The sequence below is a fragment of the Oncorhynchus mykiss genome, chromosome 18 (assembly GCF_057628025.1).
Source record: "Oncorhynchus mykiss isolate SJ-2025 chromosome 18, ASM5762802v1, whole genome shotgun sequence".
NCBI lineage: Eukaryota > Metazoa > Chordata > Actinopteri > Salmoniformes > Salmonidae > Oncorhynchus > Oncorhynchus mykiss.
The window spans coordinates 33,112,488-33,130,000 of record NC_143039.1 but is presented as its reverse complement, the minus strand read 5'-3'; the positions used below and the strand labels follow the sequence as shown (position 1 = coordinate 33,130,000).

Sequence of the window (17,513 nt, the reverse complement as noted above, 5' to 3'; positions counted from 1 at the left end):
CACAGGACTCCATGTGTTACACTAGTCATAAGGAGACTCTGGTACCTGACATAAACACCACTGTCTCCTTTTCTCTCCCAGGTGTGTCCAGAGCAACATCGTGCTGCTCACCCAGGCCTTCAGGAAGAAGTTTGTTATCCCCGACTTTGTGTCCTTTGCCTCCGAAATCGACGCTCTCTATGAGAATGCCAAAAACCTGGGAGGGGGACAGGTGAGTGAGGGAGAGGCCCCGGGGTCAGTGAGACTGCATGGTGATGGTGGTGATGATCATTTCCTGATTAAATGCCCTTGGGGAATGGTAAGTGTTGATATGTTGCCTTCTTTTTTGTTGCGTAGGTGGCTGACTACATTCCCCAGCTGGCAAGGTTCAGCCCGGACCTCTGGGCCGTGTCCATATGCACTGTGGATGGACAAAGGTACAGCAGCTATAGTCATGTTTCACATGCAGGTAACATGTAGTAGCCTACATTTGTGTTTCTACAGTTAAGATGGAACACTTTCCATTTGGATGTACAGTATAGTGTTCCTGTCAAACTGCTTACAGCAGCATTGTGACAATGGCAAACACTGTAAAGTAGCTAATTAGTTACCCTACATAATGAGACATTCTTTCGTATTGTTTACATTTTCCTTTGCTTATTGCCTTTATCTCCTGGTCGTCTCCCCCCACTCATCCCCTCTCCATCCCTTCTGCTCCCTCTCCATCCCCTTCTCTCTCTCCATCCCTTTTGCTCTCTCTCCATCCCTTCTGCTCTCTCTCCATCCCTTCTCTCTCTCCATCCCTTCTCTTTCTCCATACCCTTCTCTCTCTCCATACCCTTCTCTCTCTCCATACCCTTCTCTCTCCATCCCCTTCTCTCTCTCCATCCCTTCTGCACTCTCTCCATCCCCTTCTGCTCTCTCTCCATCCCTTCTGCTCTCTCTCTATCCCTTCTGCTCTCTCTCCATCCCTTCTGCTCTCTCTCCATCCCTTCTGCTCTCTCTCCATCCCTTCTGCTCTCTCTCCATCCCTTCTGCTCTCTCCATCCCTTCTGCTCTCTCTCCATCCCTTCTGCTCTCTCTCCATCCCTTCTGCTCTCTCCATCCCTTCTGCTCTCTCTCCATCCCCTTCTCTCTCTCCATCCCTTCTGCTCTCTCCATCCCTTCTGCTCTCTCGCCATCCCCTTCTCTCTCTCCATCCCTTCTGCTCTCCATCCCTTCTGCTCTCTCTCCATCCCCTTCTCTCTCTCCATCCCTTCTGCTCTCTCCATCCCTTCTGCTCTCTCGCCATCCCCTTCTCTCTCTCTATCCCTTCTGCTCTCTCCATCCCTTCTGCTCTCTCTCCATCCCTTCTGCTCTCTCTCCATCCCTTCTGCTCTCTCTCCATCCCTTCTGCTCTCTCTCCATCCCTTCTGCTCTCCATCCCTTCTGCTCTCTCTCCATCCCTTCTGCTCTCTCTCCATCCCTTCTGCTCTCTCTCCATCCCCTTCTCTCTCTCCATCCCTTCTGCTCTCTCTCCATCCCCTCTGCTCTCTCTCCATCCCCTTTGCTCTCTCTCCATCCCCTTCTCTCTCTCCATCCCCTTCTCTCTCTCCATCCCTTCTGCTCTCTCTCCATCCCTTCTGCTCTCTCTCCATCCCTTCTGCTCTCTCTCCATCCCCTTCTGCTCTCTCCATCCCCTTCTTTAGACACACAGCGGGTGACACCAAAGTCCCGTTCTGCCTACAGTCGTGTGTAAAGCCTCTGAAGTACGCCATCGCCGTGAACGACCATGGGACAGAGTATGTGCACCGTTTCATCGGCAAAGAGCCCAGCGGTCTGCGCTTCAACAAACTATTCCTTAACGAGGAAGGTGAGAGTCACACGTATAAAGATATAAAATACTAGAGTGGCTGGTGTCGTAAAACCTACAGAGCTCCAGAATGAGATTATGTAATTCTATGGGCGCAGGCAGCACCGGTTTGTCTGGTGCCCCCCTGCTCGCTGTTTGGCTGTTCATTTCACACGCAGAACGCAGAACAGAGGTGTTCGTTACAATGTAGTGCTGCTCAGGTGGTCCTATTTTACTTCAAACCTAGCATACCCTGTAAAAAGATTTTGTCCTTTCATAGAATCATTTATATATTGTATACATACATTGGACAAGGCAGTTGTCCGGGTTGATTGAGAGAAAGTAGTCCCTCTGGGTGGGTTGTCATGTGATTCAATGCAAGGTGATCCAGCCTGTGGTGCAGTCTGTTGCCATTGTACTGTTATGTAATCTTAATGAGAGGTGTTGGTGCAGCCGGATAGAATCAGTACAGAATCAGTACAATGTCCACACGCTCTACTCCATCTGCAATAGTCTACATAGACCTGGAGAATAACACCAACCTCATGTATCATATTTTTGATAAGATCCTAGTTTAAAGCTGGAATCCGTACTCTGTGAAACGGCCACGTCTGCTTGCGATATTACAACAACAAAGAAGTTACTTCAAACAACGAACACCGTTTCATTCCCTCTGTCATCGTATGCAATGTGATCGGTTTTTTTGCCACTCGGTTTCATCAACGAAACGAAAGCAATGACAAGTGTCAATGTTTCACTTCCTGTGGATTTCGGCTTCACATATGAAGCGCATGCAGAAGCTATATGGATATATGTCAAGCTCTCTCAAATCAAGCCTTGTCTGTTTCAAATCAAATCGAGGCAATGTAACTCATTGCTCTGATTGCTGTGTTGGTTGGCAAATGATGCTATCTGAGCCCTGTAGATTGTGACTCGGGTTTAGTACAGGGTTTCAGTAAATCCCAGGTCGGTTTTCGGTTTTGATGCACTCTCTCCCATTGGTCATGTTATCTAATCCGTTTATACAAACTGCTAGCAGTGGTAGGAATGTTGTTTCTTCCTGTTTTTTTTTGTGTGATTGCATAAGAAGATTGAAAGGGTTTAGGGGAAGGAAAGGGGAAGTGGCATAACACAAGAGACCTACAGTACAGCTAGTACTGGGCTGTGAGTTCATGGCTGTGTTCCTCAATATCACTAGTAATGGTCTTTAGACTACAAAAGGCAGCCGTGGTCCCATCAGCATTCATTCATTATCCATCTGATTTGTTATTCTGCTCCTTTCCTCACTTCAAGTTCAAAGTTAAATCAAAGTTGCATGATCTTTGGGCATATTTGCCTCTCACATTGAATGTGTGGAGTAGTGTGTGGTGATTGTGAAGAAAATGTAACCATGCTGTGTATTGAACGTATACTCTGTCCACTGCATTTGTAAACGTGTTGTAACGTAACATACACTGATTTCCACAGATAAACCACATAACCCTATGGTTAACGCCGGCGCTATCGTGTGCACGTCCCTCCTAAAGGTAAACAACGTTTGAAGTTCAGATAATAATGTATGTTTTTTTTGGAGGGGGAAACATTGGTTTCAAAAAGAAACGCTGACCCATGCCTTTGTTCAGTACTGTGGGTAGTTGTACCAATACTAGGCTACATAATACATGAGGTCAATTCTGTACCTGTATCTCATTTTGTTACCTCTGGAGTGACAAAGTTGCATTGAATTACATTTGAAATACATGAAATAACAGGGGGGGGGGGGGGGACTGCATTGCTTTAGCCAGATTACCAGCTTGCACTGTATTGTATATGGAGAGATTAAGACTATAGATCATCCTGCTGAAAGGGGATTTGTTTGGTGAAAGCATCAGTGAGCTGCCTGCCTCTCAGTTATGCACACAGACAGCACTAGCGTGTCAGGCAACGGGCCTCAGATTGGTCTAACCAGCCCAGCCATATAGATAAAGCCATACATTTAATCATGGGTAAAACTGCTTTGGTATATGAATGAAAGATCAACATGTGGGTGTGTTCTGTGCCTCCATCGCCTGCTTAAATCTTGTGTTTTTGACCAGGCAGAGGCAAAGCTAACCAGGCTGGCTATTGGCTGAGAGGAGTAGAACATCTTTGCTATTGGCTATTAGTCAGGAAGTGATGTTAGAAATAGCTTACTGTACGGGAGCAGTGCACCCTCTGCTGCTGAAACTGTGATCAATTCTCTGTGTGTTTATTATGAGATATTGTAGGGTAAAACGCATTCACCTCCAACGCATTGTAGGTGCCTCGCTGAAGACTAGAACCAAAAGGTGACACATACATGTACGTCGTGTGCATAAGTCTTCTGTAGTGTTGTTACTACATAACCCAGCACCAGCCCATTTATCATATCAACGTGAGGAACTACGTTTGTTTCATACTAAACTTTCAACAGTCACATACCGCGAAAAGAGAAGTCATTTGGACAGAGTTTGTATCGTAAGCTTAGTTTGTATTCATTGTATTCAGAGAAATACTACTGTTAGATCTTCTCTCTTTTTTCTCTGCAGAAACAAGGTTTAATCTCCAATAATTAGTAGCTCCAACCTACTGCAGATACTTTTTCTCTTACTGTATGTAGCAAAAGCCCATATCTATAGCTCCAGGGGCTAATTCAACAGCACAACTGTCTGCCTTAGATGAAGACAGTTGTAGGCACTAGCTTACCACCTTCAAAACAAGACTAGCACTTATATCCATATTTCAACGCAACATGGCACACGGACCCAGATAGATGAGGCCATAGACCCAGATAGATAGACCCAGATAGATGAGCCCATATCTATAGCTCCAGGGGCTAATTCAACAGCACAACTGTCTGCCTTAGATGAAGACAGTGTAGGCACTAGCTTACCACCTTCAAAACAAGACTAGCACTTATATCCATATTTCAACGCAACATGGCACACGGACCCAGATAGATGAGGCCATAGACCCAGATAGATAGACCCAGATAGATGAGCCCATATCTATAGCTCCAGGGGCTAATTCAACAGCACAACTGTCTGCCTTAGATGAAGACAGTTGTAGGCACTAGCTTACCACCTTCAAAACAAGACTAGCACTTTGTTCCATATTTCAACGTAACATGGCACACGGACCCAGATAGATGAGGCCTGGCTACTCATCAATCTCAACCGCAACCAAGCCAAGTTACTGAATGAAGCCTTGAGTTTTCCTGTCTGGTTTGATTTGGGGTTGAACTCTGATGGAAAGGTGCCGTATGGTTATCCTGTCTAAGAGTTTATAGGAGTAACACCTATACGGAATAACAACTCTATAGTAATTAGTGTTAACGATTTATTTTATTGATACTTGTATCATACTGTACACTATGTACTCAATATGGTACATAGTACAGTACATAAAATATTACACCTAATGATATACAGATGTAGGATCTTAATTTGAGCCAGTTTGCAACAGCAGGAAAATAATCCTGCAGCAACAGGAAATTATTATGTGAATTATAATTAATGGAATTTTTTTTGTAGGGGTTGATACAGTTTTTGTTCTGGCAAATCAAGTCTTGACATTTTAAAGTGGAAATGACGAACTTTAGAAGCCTTTTTAAACCTTTAATACACTACAAGTTTGCATTTTTTTCCTGCAGTTAATGATAAAGTAAGATCCTACATCTGTAGCCTATTAGTAATTTGGTTATTTGGATGGCAGTCATTTGACTTGACAGGGTAATGATGTGGTATCTTTCTACTTCAAATCTTCATTATAACCTTAAACCAGTCACTGTATAGGTTGCTAATGGTGAGCTCAATAATCAATCCACTGATTGGATGCCCCCACATTCTAATTCTAATCTAATGTATTCAGTAATATAGACCAGATGTGTCTCTCAGAGTGTGGTTCCCGTATGGTAAATCTGGGACTAAACTATGGGAACGTTGTAATGTATTCAGTAATATAGACCAGATGTGTCTCTCAGAGTGTGGTTCTCGTATGGTAAATCTGGGACTAAACTATGGGAACGTTGTAATGTATTCAGTAATATAGACCAGATCTGTCTCTCAGAGTGTGGTTCCCGTATGGTAAATCTGGGACTAAACTATGGGAACGTTGTAATGTATTCAGTAATATAGACCAGATCTGTCTCTCAGAGTGTGGTTCCCGTATGGTAAATGTGGGACTAAACTATGGGAACGTTGTAATGTATTTTTGAAGCCCCGTTTGTGGTTTATTTGTTGTTGTATATTTTACAGCATTAAGATCTGTGGGAAATTATGACCACTGCCACAGGTCAATGACGTTGGTCATTGTTTTACTTAAATTATTTCCCCCATTGAACAACATCTGGATTTGTTCAAATAAGCTACAGTTGTAGTAGTTGCTATTTGTCACCTGCATTTTACAAACGGTTTACAAACTGCTTATAACCTGGATAATAAACAAAGGCAAAAAAACAACATGTTTTTCAAAATCATGATAGTACAAACATGCCATTTAGTTCTTAGATGATCGATTATTTGTGTTTTAGTGTTTGAATGTATTTAACTGGTTTATTTGCACTATTTGTATTATTAGAGTTAAATATAGCGTTTCCTTTCTGTAGTACCTCCTCTCCTCAGCTTACACTACATATCCCAGAAGTCAGTGAGTTCCACAATATTAAGGGAGGACATCACTAATTAATCTGCACATATAGATCCATAACCTTCTACATCACACAGGATCAGCCACACACTAGCAAACATCACTAACTTTCAACAGACACTCAGACACCCCTACAGTACATAGGCTACTTGCACCACTACAGATTAACTTCACATATACCTGTCTATGCAGAATTGCAGATATAAGGAATTGCATTTACCTGTGGTGCGTTTTATCCCCATAACAGTCTGGTAGAATGGCCTACACATTGTTTTCCTGATTGTCTTTTGGTAGATTATTTTCTCATTTCAAAACCCATGACTCTTTAATTAGGGATTCATTTCATCGCCATCTAGCTACTTGCCCAGTAATCCTAAATATTTTTTATATTAGGACTAAATGTATTTTCTTTAGGGTACATACTGTTTTTGTCTAATGATTATTGCTAGGTTTTGTAATGATGTTGGTCATTTGATCTAGGAATAATTTGAATTTGTCATAAGGTATTCCCACTAGCTAGGCAATATACAATATACTGTACATCTAATGAATGTAGTCATTCATACTTATGTGATCTTCTGTTTCTCTTTTAGCAAGGGGCAAGCAACGCTGAGAAATTTGATTATGTAAGTAACGCTACCCAGTTCTTTTATGTTTAGACCGACGCTGCGCTGACTGTTTGAGATGATCGTCTTTGTTATGATGGGTACACTTTGACCTTTTGGACTTTGTATTGCAGGTCATGAACTTCATGAACAAGCTGGCAGGAAACGAGTATGTGGGTTTCAGCAATGCCACGTGAGTTCTCAAGATGAAGAACTGGGGTTGTGGTTTGGTTCAGCACCTTGGGCTCACCACCATTGGCCAGGTGCCATGCCTTAGTTATTCATCAGTGTTGTTTTCATCAATCTCATTTTTAGTACGATTATCAGTTTCAGACAGTACTTTATTCTGCTTTAGAATAACATCACAAAAACAACAACCATAGAGATAAATCTTGACCTGGACAACATCAAAAACCATAGGGGAAGTAGGGGTGCTGAATTCATACAATTCTCAAAAGTAGTCAACTGTAGTCCTGTGTTAGCAGACCGATATAGCTAGCGGTTTTTGTTGCACCGCCCCCACCCCCAAACGACTTCCCGCGGCTATGTCAACAACAAATAGCGGCTATGTCAACAACACAAATAGCTTTACTGGTTTGGGAAGTAGAATTGGATTCCAAATTGGAATTGAACTTAGTTGAAACAGAACTCGGAACTCCGAATGTTCCGGTTAACTAACAACACAACTCTCTGCACCCAGATTCCAGTCAGAGAGGGAGTCTGGAGATCGGAACTTTGCTATTGGCTACTACCTGAAGGAGAAGAAGGTTGGCGACAGCTGAAACAAGCGCACACATTGTACATCAATCAAATGTACCTTTCCTAGATCACTGAAGACATTTTTACTAGGCATTGTCTGACTGTCAAATCAAATCAGTGTTGTTTCTTTCTAGTGCTTTCCAGAGGGGACAGACATGACCTCCATTTTAGACCTCTACTTCCAGGTGAGTATTTGTATTTGGCAGCAGCTACTCTTCCTGGGGTCCAAACACATTAAGGCACTTCCATCACACATAAAACAAAAATATAAAACAGTATTCACATAACATTATTACACCACTACATATCTACAGTACAAAATGTCTAATACCACCATGCAACAATATTACAATGTACGTGTGGGCTAGCGTGTGTGTGTGTATTGCGGGTCTGTACCTGTGTGTGAGTCTCTTCACAGTCCCTGCTGTTCCATAAGGTGTATTTTCATCCGTTTTTTTTAATCTGATTCTACATCAGTTACCTGACTTGGAATAGAGTTCCATGTAGTCATGGCTCTATGTAGTACTGTGCGCCTCCCATAGTCTGTTCTGGACTTGGGGGTTGTGAAGAGACCTCTGGTGGCATGTCTTGTGGGGTATGCATGGGTGTCTGAGCTGTGTGCTAGTAGTTTAAAACAGACAGCTCGGTGCATTCAGCTTGTCAACACTTCTTACAGAACCAAGTAGTGATGGAAGTCAATCTCTCCTCCACTTTGAGCCGTGAGAGATTTACATGTATATTATTGATGTTAGCTTTCTGTGTACATTTAAAGGCTAGCCGTGCTTCCCTTTTCTGGGCCAATTGTAATTTTCTTAAATCCCTATTTGTGGCACCTGACCACACGACTGAAAAGTAGTCAGGCTACTGTAGGACCTGTCGTGTTGATAGTCTTGTTAAGAAGGCAGAGCATCGCTTTATTATTCACAGACTTCTCCCCATCTTAGCTACTGTTGTATCAACATGTTTTGACCATGACGGTTTACAATCCAGGGTAACTCCAAGCAGTTTAGTCACCTCAACTTTCTCAGTTTCCACATTATTCGTTGCAAGATTTAGGGTTTAGTGAATGATTTGTCCCAAATACAATGCTTATAGTTTTTGAAATATTTAGGACTAACTTATTCCTTGCCACCCATTCTGAAACTAACTGCAGCTCATTGTTAAGTGTTGCAGTGATTTCACTCGCTTTAGTAGCTGACGTGTGTAGTGTTGAGTCATCTGTATACATAGACAACACTGGCTGTGATGACAGTGTATGTATGTATGGTGAATTGGTGTGGGAATCGAGTGAGCAGTTTTTTCTGAGCATGGTTCAAGTTTGAAGCTGTATCATTTCAATGGAGAAACATCCTGTTTGTGTTTTTCTCACTCTGTCAGCTGTTATTCCCGATGGTATATTAACAGTTTTCTATTCTACTCTAGCTGTGCTCCATCGAGGTGACCTGTGAAAGCGCTAGCGTCATGGCGGCCACCCTGGCCAACGGCGGTTTCTGTCCAATCACAGGCGAGCGCGTGCTGGGCCCGGAGGCGGTACGGAACACCCTGAGCCTCATGCACTCATGCGGCATGTACGACTTCTCGGGACAGTTCGCTTTCCACGTGAGTCTCCCAAGTTCCTCCCTTCAATACTTGTATTTGTTGATTCGACAGGGACCATGTACAACAGACTTTGCACCAGACTTTGCACCATTTCCAGTCCCCTTATTTTCCTAGCCCCCCCCCTAGTTTAGCATGGTTTCCTACTGTCTGTTTGGCCTGCTGCTCTTTGTCGTTGTTCCCACTGTCTCTCCAGTCTGCCATCGTTTAAGCATTACACATTACACTGCAGTTCCTACTCCATGATGTTTGTCCATCCACTGCTGTTAATTTATTGCTGTCTGTTTTGACACTGTTGTCTGCACTCCCTGTTAACCTCTTCCTCTATGCTGTCTGGCAGGTTGGACTTCCAGCTAAGTCGGGCGTGGCAGGGGGAATCCTGCTGGTGGTGCCCAACGTCATGGGTATCATGTGCTGGTCCCCGCCACTGGACAAGCTGGGTAACAGTGTACGAGGAATCCAGTTCTGCACGGTACGAGAAACTGACAGTTTTCACTCTGTTGTCTCTCTGTCAGTGATCTAATTCATTGATTGATTGATGATTAGAAAACCAGCAGAAAGCCTGACAGGGATTTGCTCTGGTTCCAGGATCTGGTGTCCCTTTGCAACTTCCACAACTACGACAACCTGAAGCACTTTGTCAAGAAGCTGGATCCTCGCAGGGAGGGCGGAGACCAAAGGGTGAGTCGAGTTTTACTGGGAGCCTCTCGCTCCTTCTCCGCTCTTTTTCTACTTCCCTACGTTCACCAAGGTGCCTCCATGTACATGCAGCCCACGTATTCCCTTGAAAAGGCTGTCGTTGGACTGAGTGTTTATTTTTTAAAGCAACAGTGCCATCCACTGGAAGATGCTGATAGTGCTAAAGGAAAGTGGTTGACGTGCAAACTGACCCCAGCCTCCTCTCTGTTGTCTTTCAGGTGAAGTCGGTCATCAATCTTCTCTTTGCTGCGTACACTGGCGATGTGTCTGCACTGAGGAGGTACACAAGCACTGCATTATCTCCATGTTGGCCAACAAGGCCTTGAAAATAAGCCATGAAAGGAAATATGTCATGTTTTGACATCTTTGGAGAGTAAATTCCAAATCTGTCCCTGTGTCAGACCGAGACCTTGTGAGGTTTCCCTGTGTGTCTACTTGGGGACTAGAGGTGGTGTGTGCGCTATTTTGGCTGCTGTACTGTGCTCATCACTGTCCTTCTGTGGAATGTGGCCAGGTTTGCTCTGTCTTCCATGGACATGGAGCAGAGGGACTATGACTCCAGGACAGCCCTCCATGTGGCTGCAGCAGAGGGACATGTGGAGGTGGTCAAGTTCCTGTTGGAGGCATGCAGGGTCAACCCTGTTCCCAAAGACAGGTGAGTTTAGATTCAATGGCCCCCAAAGACCACCCAGTGTCTGTCAATGTAGCTGAGGTTCAATGTCTCCAATGGACGAGAAGACGTATTTACAACCAGTGTCTTGTCTGTTACCAGTTTTCCATCCCACTTTTTTTATGAGAGTACATGTCGGATAAGAAATGTCACGACAGCCCGAATGAAGACAGCAAATGTGTCAGGAAGCTTTACAAATGTCAACAAACCAAAAAATGCACACATTTTATTTATGCAGATTTGAGAATATTTGTATGAAAATCTGTCGCCAATTGGATGGAAACGTAGCTCATGTAAAACGTGTCCATTTAAGAGCCGTGTTTACAATGTCTCTTGTCTGTTCCATCAAGGTGGGGTAACACACCGATGGAAGAGGCTGTGCACTTTGGACACCACGACGTTGTGACCATGCTCCAGGACTACAACAACAAGTACAGTCCACCGGGGGGCGCCACTGAGGACAAAGAGAAGGAGATATCGGAGAAGAACATTGACGGCCTACTATGAGCCAATTAATACTCTTATCTATCCATAGAAATGAAATAACTAGAACGGACGTTCCCATTGAAATTATATATATACATGTGATCTGAGTGGCTTGGTTCTTTCCAGTCATTCTATTTCTATGGCCCCATTAACTATCTGGAAGACTTACTGTAAGTGTGTGGTCCATTTGTCACGTCAGTGGTAGGTCACGTCAGTGGTAGGTCACGTCAGTGGTAGGTCACGTATACTGTCGATAGTACTGTATTTTTGATTTTGTATAAAAGTATTGTATTTCTGTCATTTGAAAGACGACAATGTGTTTAAAATATATATATATATTGACCTTTGACTTTTTCCCAGATGTTTTTAGTTTTTTGGGTTGTTTCCTTTCGCTTCGCTTTTTTTATGTCGTACTGCGCAATTCTCCCTCAGTGTGTGTCGGCACTATGTGGAATGTATTTTCTACATTTAAGTGCACAAAACATTTCTCTTTATGTACAACAGTGTGTAAAACCTGAACGTATGCATAACATAACGTGTACATTTATGTATTGTGTATATCCCTGAAATTAATATAATATCAGAGGTAGATGGATTTAGTGTAAATACTATTTTATCTGTAGTGAAAACAAGTGACTCTCACTGGCACAGGTTTTGAAGTTAATGGGTAAAAATGGGTCCACACACTGTGCATTAGGCTTAAGTTTGTCTCCATTGATGAGTCAGAATGCATGACATAAACTATTCCACATGTTCACAGATCTAGGGAGCCTGGTTGCAAATCTGTTTGTGCTGTATATGACACTGGCTATTCAGTTGGCTATACAGGCCAGAGAGATCTGGGACCAGGTTATCTGTGATTTAAGACCGCTGGTCTTTTGATTTAGGCACAGGAGCTTCATATGAATTCAAAGTATGGCATTATGTGGAATGAGTTTGGTTTTGTTGGTTTGCTATTCGATAGCTAGACATTTTTGCACCTTTTTCTCCACAATAACAACAACAACATTTTTTTATTGATTGTTCTATAATCTTATTTTAATTTGGAGTAGAAAGGGGGTTATTTATTTAGGTTTCAGCCAAAGCTTTACTGATAATAAAGTCTAGTCGGCGACTTAAAAAAAGAGAGGATATCACACGCCTCAGGAGCAATACAATACAATTCAACCAGCAGCCAGACATGTTTCCCACCTGTGCTAAGTCAAATTTTAGGGCAAAACATAAAACCCTTCGAAAACATTGATTTATCACTTCATGGATACAGCCGTGTGAATGGTGTTACTATTATGATTTGTTACACGTTTTATTTATTTGTCAGATGTATTTTTTTACATTGATTTTATCATCAGTTATAGACAGTGCATTACACTTTAATGAATGTTTTTGGTTCAGAACAACTCCACAAAGGTGGACTTTAAATCTCGCCATACTCACCCAAATGCCTCGTTTGGGTAGAGATAAAATAGTTATCCTTATGGGCCTATATGAAAGCAGAACACTAAGACGATCCTACACACAGCTAATGGAGCACTTTTTATGCAGAGATGCGCATATTGATTGTTTAACTGTTTAGAGTGTAAAAGTGTAAAATAACGTAAGGGTATACTTGACAAATCAGGTTAGTTTGGTGAGAACTAGTCTGTGTGTATTTGTTTGTGTCATTGACTATGGGAGGGACAGACGACAAATCTGGTAATGACAGAGGACATTGCCATCAAAATCTCAATTGCCATCAAAATCCCTACTCAATTGTGCTAAAAGTACCAAGGCAACCTGTGATTTGATGAACGGATATATTTTTATTGACTAACTCATCTCAAGTGTTCAGTGTTGCATTCATTGGATTTGACTTGACTTGGTCTCCCCAGTCCCTGTTGCACAGGAAGCCGTGCGTATGAGTGTTTATTGTTCACCTGTGTAGGTGCAGGTCATCTTCAACATTAGCTAATTATTTTGAATGTACCACAGGTGTATACTGATGTCATCAGTTTGTTTGTTTTCATTCAAGTGTATCCGCTTCAGCTGAGTGTTGCAGGCAAGGGAGAAATATTTATTTCAATGATCAAACAATGAATAAATATATAACTTTAAATATGGATATCTCCCTTTACTCCCACTCTATATTCTTGAATAAAGGCATGTGAAGACTTGGGTATCTTCATTAATTAATTCCATAAATGTTACAAATCATCACCAAATTTACACCAAAGTATGAATTGTTTCCAGCACAGTTCCTACTGTCATTTTATTTACAGCGGCAGTTTATAATTTCATATATTTAAAACTTGTGTCTGAGAGAATTGTATTGTCTAAAGAGATAGCCTTGAATTGTACACAGCATCTCCCTCACTCTATCTTGGTTCTTGCAGGTGGCTGTGATCTCCTCAGACCAATTGACAGTACGCCCAGAACATTGCTCTGGGAACCAAAAGGAGTATCTCAGTTTCAAGTTCCGAGCCTTGAGAGAAGAAGCCTTGTCAGTCACATGCAGGAACCAGCGTTAATAATGAATAATGTAAATCATGCTTATATGACTTGTTTGTGTAGCAGTATATAATGACTGAAAGGAACGCCCTTTTCAGAGTTTTCATCAAGCTTGGAATGAGTTTGTGAACCTCAAAGGGAATTCAGTTGAAGGTTTGTGTTCAAAAGTGATTGATGACTTATTTTATGTGTCACGTAGTTATGCTAATTTATGTACATCCGGTCCTGATGTTCTCACGCTATGGAGTGAATGCCTATGTAACCTGTTAAGGGTAAAGCATGTGTTTGCATTAAGGCTGTCCTGGTGATTGATGTATTGTTGAACTGTGGAATGTGTTTTCACATTTGAAAGAGTATGGCAATGTTCTAGTGAGCTTATGTCTCTGCTGTTTAATGATCTTGTACATGGTCAGTATAAGTAAAAGAGCTGTGAACACTACGTGCGACAAGAAACCTCAAGAGATTAACCACAGAAGACTCTAAAGAAGAAAGAAATAAAACATGACCAACTATCGATGTATTGTGTCCTTCGTGTCATGAACACAATGACAAAGCCATCAAAGCCATTCTTTGTGAGGCTCCTGATTGTTTTAATGGTGGAGTGGATATCAGTGACGGACATATGGGTTACATTTTCCAACCAGACGATTCAACAGTGAAGATTTTCACAAACAGCTGCCTCAACACCCATTTTCAACCAAAAACGGGGAGTTTTTCTGTCACATTCTGACCCTAGTTCTTGTGTTATTTGTTTGTTTTAGTTGGTCAGGACGTGAGTTGGGTGGGCATCCTATGTTTTGTGTTTCTAGGTTGGTTTTCTGTGTTCGGCCTAGTATGGTTCTCAATCAGAGGCAGGTGTCGTTAGTTGTCTCTGATTGAGAATCATACTTAGGTATCCTGGGTTTCACTGTTGTTTTGTTGGTGATTGTTTCCATGTCTGTTCACCACACGGTACTGTTTCGGTTTTGTCATTTCACGTATTAGTTTATTGTTTTTGTATTTCATAGTGTTCAGTGTTTTTGTTATTAAAAACGATATGGACACTTACCACGCTGCGTTTTGGTCCGATCCCTACTACACCTCCTCTTCAGACGAAGAGGAGGAAAACCCTTACAGAATCACCCACCAACCTAGGACCTAGCGGCGTGATAACAGACAGCGGCAGCAGCAGCGGCCAGCATCACAAGACTCCTGGACATGGGAGGAGATTTTGAACAGAGAAGGACCCTGGGAACAGGCTGGGGAATATCGCCGCACCAAAGCAGAGCTGGAGGCAGCGAAAGCTGAGCGGCGGCGATATGAGGAGGCAGCACGGCAGCGCGACAGGTACGAGAGGCAGCCCCCCCCCCCCCCAACACGAGGAGTGTGGCTAAGCCAGGTAGCAGACCTGAGCTCACTCCTCGTGCTTATTATAAACAGCGCGTTACTGGTAAGGCACCGTGTTATGCGGTTAAGCACACGGTGTCGCCAGTACGTGCCCATAGCCCGGTGCGCTATAGGGCAGCCCCCCGAAAGTGTCATGCGTGTGAGTGTGGGCATCCAGCCAGGGCGTATGGTGCCTGCTCAGCGTGTCTGGTGCAGTGCCTCCTATGCCTGCGCTCTGCTCGTGCCGGGCAAATGTGCGAGTGGAGCCTAAGGGAGAGGTGCACGTAGTAGGCACTAGATCTCCAGTGCTTACCCACAGCCCGGGTTCAACCTGTGCCTGCACTCTGGAGGGTCCGGGCTAGAGTAGTTATCCAGCCTGGGGGAGTGGTGCCAAGACTGCTCACCAGAGCTCCAGTGCTCCCCTACAGCCCGATCCTTCAGGTGCCTCCTCCTAACACCAAGCCTCCTGGAGGTCTCCCCAGCCTGGTGGGTCCCGTGGCAGCCCCACGCACCAGGCTGTCTCTCTGTCTCCTCCTTACAGGTGCTCCCCTCTGTCCAGAGCTGCTAGAGTCTCCCGTCTGTCCAGAGCCGCTAGAGTCTCCCGTCTGTCCAGAGCCGCCAGAGTCTCCCGTCTGTCCAGAGCCGCCAGAGTCTCCCGTCTGTCCAGAGCCGCCAGAGTCTCCCGTCTGTCCAGAGCCGCCAGAGTCTCCCGTCTGTCCAGAGCCCCCAGAGTCTCCCGTCTGTCCAGAGCCCCCAGAGTCTCCCGTCTGTCCAGAGCCCCCAGAGTCTCCCGTCTGTCCAGAGCCGCCAGAGTCTCCCGTCTGTCCAGAGCCGCCAGAGTCTCCCGTCTGTCCAGAGCCGCCAGAGTCTCCCGTCTGTCCAGAGCCGCCAGAGTCTCCCGGCTGTCCTGAGCAGCTAGAGCCGCCAGTCAGCATGGAGCCGCCAGTCAGCCAGAAGCCGCCAGTCAGCTGCCAGAGTCGCCAGTCAGCCAATCAGCTGCCAGAGTCGCCAGTCAGCCAGTCAGCTGCCAGAGTCGCCAGTCAGCTGCCAGAGTCGCCAGTCAGCTGCCAGAGTCGCCAGTCAGCCAGGAGCTGCCAGAGTCGCCAGTCAGCCAGGAGCTGCCAGAGTCACCAGTCAGCCAGGAGCTGCCAGAGTCGCCAGTCAGCCAGTCAGATGCCAGAGTCGCCAGTCAGCTGCCAGAGTCGCCAGTCAGCTGCCAGTCGCCAGTCAGCTGCCAGAGTCGCCAGTCAGCTGCCAGAGTCGCCAGTCAGCTGCCAGAGTCGCCAGTCAGCTGCCAGAGTCGCCAGTCAGCTGCCAGAGTTGCCAGTCAGCTGCTAGAGTCGCCAGTCAGCCAGGAGCTACCAGAGTCGCCAGTCAGCCCGGAGCTGCCAGAGTCGCCAGTCAGCCCGGAGCTGCCAGAGTCGCCAGTCAGCCCGGAGCTGCCAGAGTCGCCAGTCAGCCCGGAGCTGCCAGAGTCGCCAGTCAGCCCGGAGCTGCCAGAGTCGCCAGTCAGCCCGGAGCTGCCAGAGTCGCCAGTCAGCCCGGAGCTGCCAGAGTCGCCAGTCAGCCCGGAGCTGCCAGAGTCGCCAGTCAGCCCGGAGCTGCCAGAGTCGCCAGTCAGCCCGGAGCTGCCAGAGTCGCCAGTCAGCCCGGAGCTGCCAGAGTCGCCAGTCAGCCAGGAGCTGCCAGAGTCGCCAGTCAGCCAGGAGCTGCCAGAGTCGCCAGTCAGCCAGGAGATGCCAGAGCCGTCAGTCAGCCAGAAGCTGCCAGAGCCGTCAACCAGCCTGAGCTACCTCTCAGTCCTGAGCTGCCCCTCAGTCCGGAGCTGCCCCTCAGTCCTGAGCTGCCCCTCAGTCCGGAGCTGCCCCTCAGTCCGGAGCAGTTTGTTAAGTCCGGAGGTGTCCCTCAGTCCTGTGGGCCTATTTCTTAGGGTTCCCAGGTCAGGGTCTGTGGCAAGGGTCGCCGTTCCTATGAGGCCACAGAGGCGGACTAAGACTATGGTGGAGTGGGGTCCACGTCCAGCGCCAGAGCCGGAAGTGAGTTGAGTGGCGTTCTATGTTTTGTGTTTCTGGGTTGGTCTTCTGTGTTCGGCCTAGTATGGTTCTCAATCAGAGGCAGGTGTCCTTAGTTGTCTCTGATTTGAGAATCATACTTAGGTAGCCTGGGTTTCACTGTTGTTTTGTGGGTGATTGTTTCCGTGTCTGTGTTTTTCACCACACGGTACTGTTTCGGTTTTGTCATTTCCCGTATTCATTTATTGTTTTTGTATTTCATAGTGTTCAGTGTTTTTGTTATTAAAAACGATATGGACACTTACCATGCTGCGTTTTGGTCCGAACCTTGGAGGAGGAAAACCCTTACATTTTCTCCTACGTTGCGGATGAGAGAATGGCTT

The 17,513-nt window shown here is 45.1% G+C and overlaps 1 protein-coding gene across 1 annotated transcript in view; it reads left to right on the top strand.

Moving 5' to 3' along the window:
- The window catches only part of LOC110495910 (glutaminase kidney isoform, mitochondrial), a 20,899-nt gene extending 7,538 nt beyond the window's left edge, over positions 1-13,361 (top strand). Inside the window, exons 4-17 of the mRNA XM_036952416.2 lie at positions 82-211; positions 337-416; positions 1,668-1,831; positions 3,278-3,336; positions 7,048-7,080; positions 7,194-7,252; positions 7,760-7,826; positions 7,953-8,003; positions 9,241-9,417; positions 9,755-9,886; positions 10,003-10,095; positions 10,332-10,393; positions 10,628-10,768; positions 11,134-13,361. Of these exons, the coding sequence (XP_036808311.1) occupies positions 82-211; positions 337-416; positions 1,668-1,831; positions 3,278-3,336; positions 7,048-7,080; positions 7,194-7,252; positions 7,760-7,826; positions 7,953-8,003; positions 9,241-9,417; positions 9,755-9,886; positions 10,003-10,095; positions 10,332-10,393; positions 10,628-10,768; positions 11,134-11,290 (1,405 nt within the window). The 3' untranslated portion in view covers positions 11,291-13,361. The remainder of the gene's footprint in view (positions 1-81; positions 212-336; positions 417-1,667; positions 1,832-3,277; positions 3,337-7,047; positions 7,081-7,193; positions 7,253-7,759; positions 7,827-7,952; positions 8,004-9,240; positions 9,418-9,754; positions 9,887-10,002; positions 10,096-10,331; positions 10,394-10,627; positions 10,769-11,133) is intronic.
- The last annotated feature ends 4,152 nt before the right edge of the window (positions 13,362-17,513 follow it).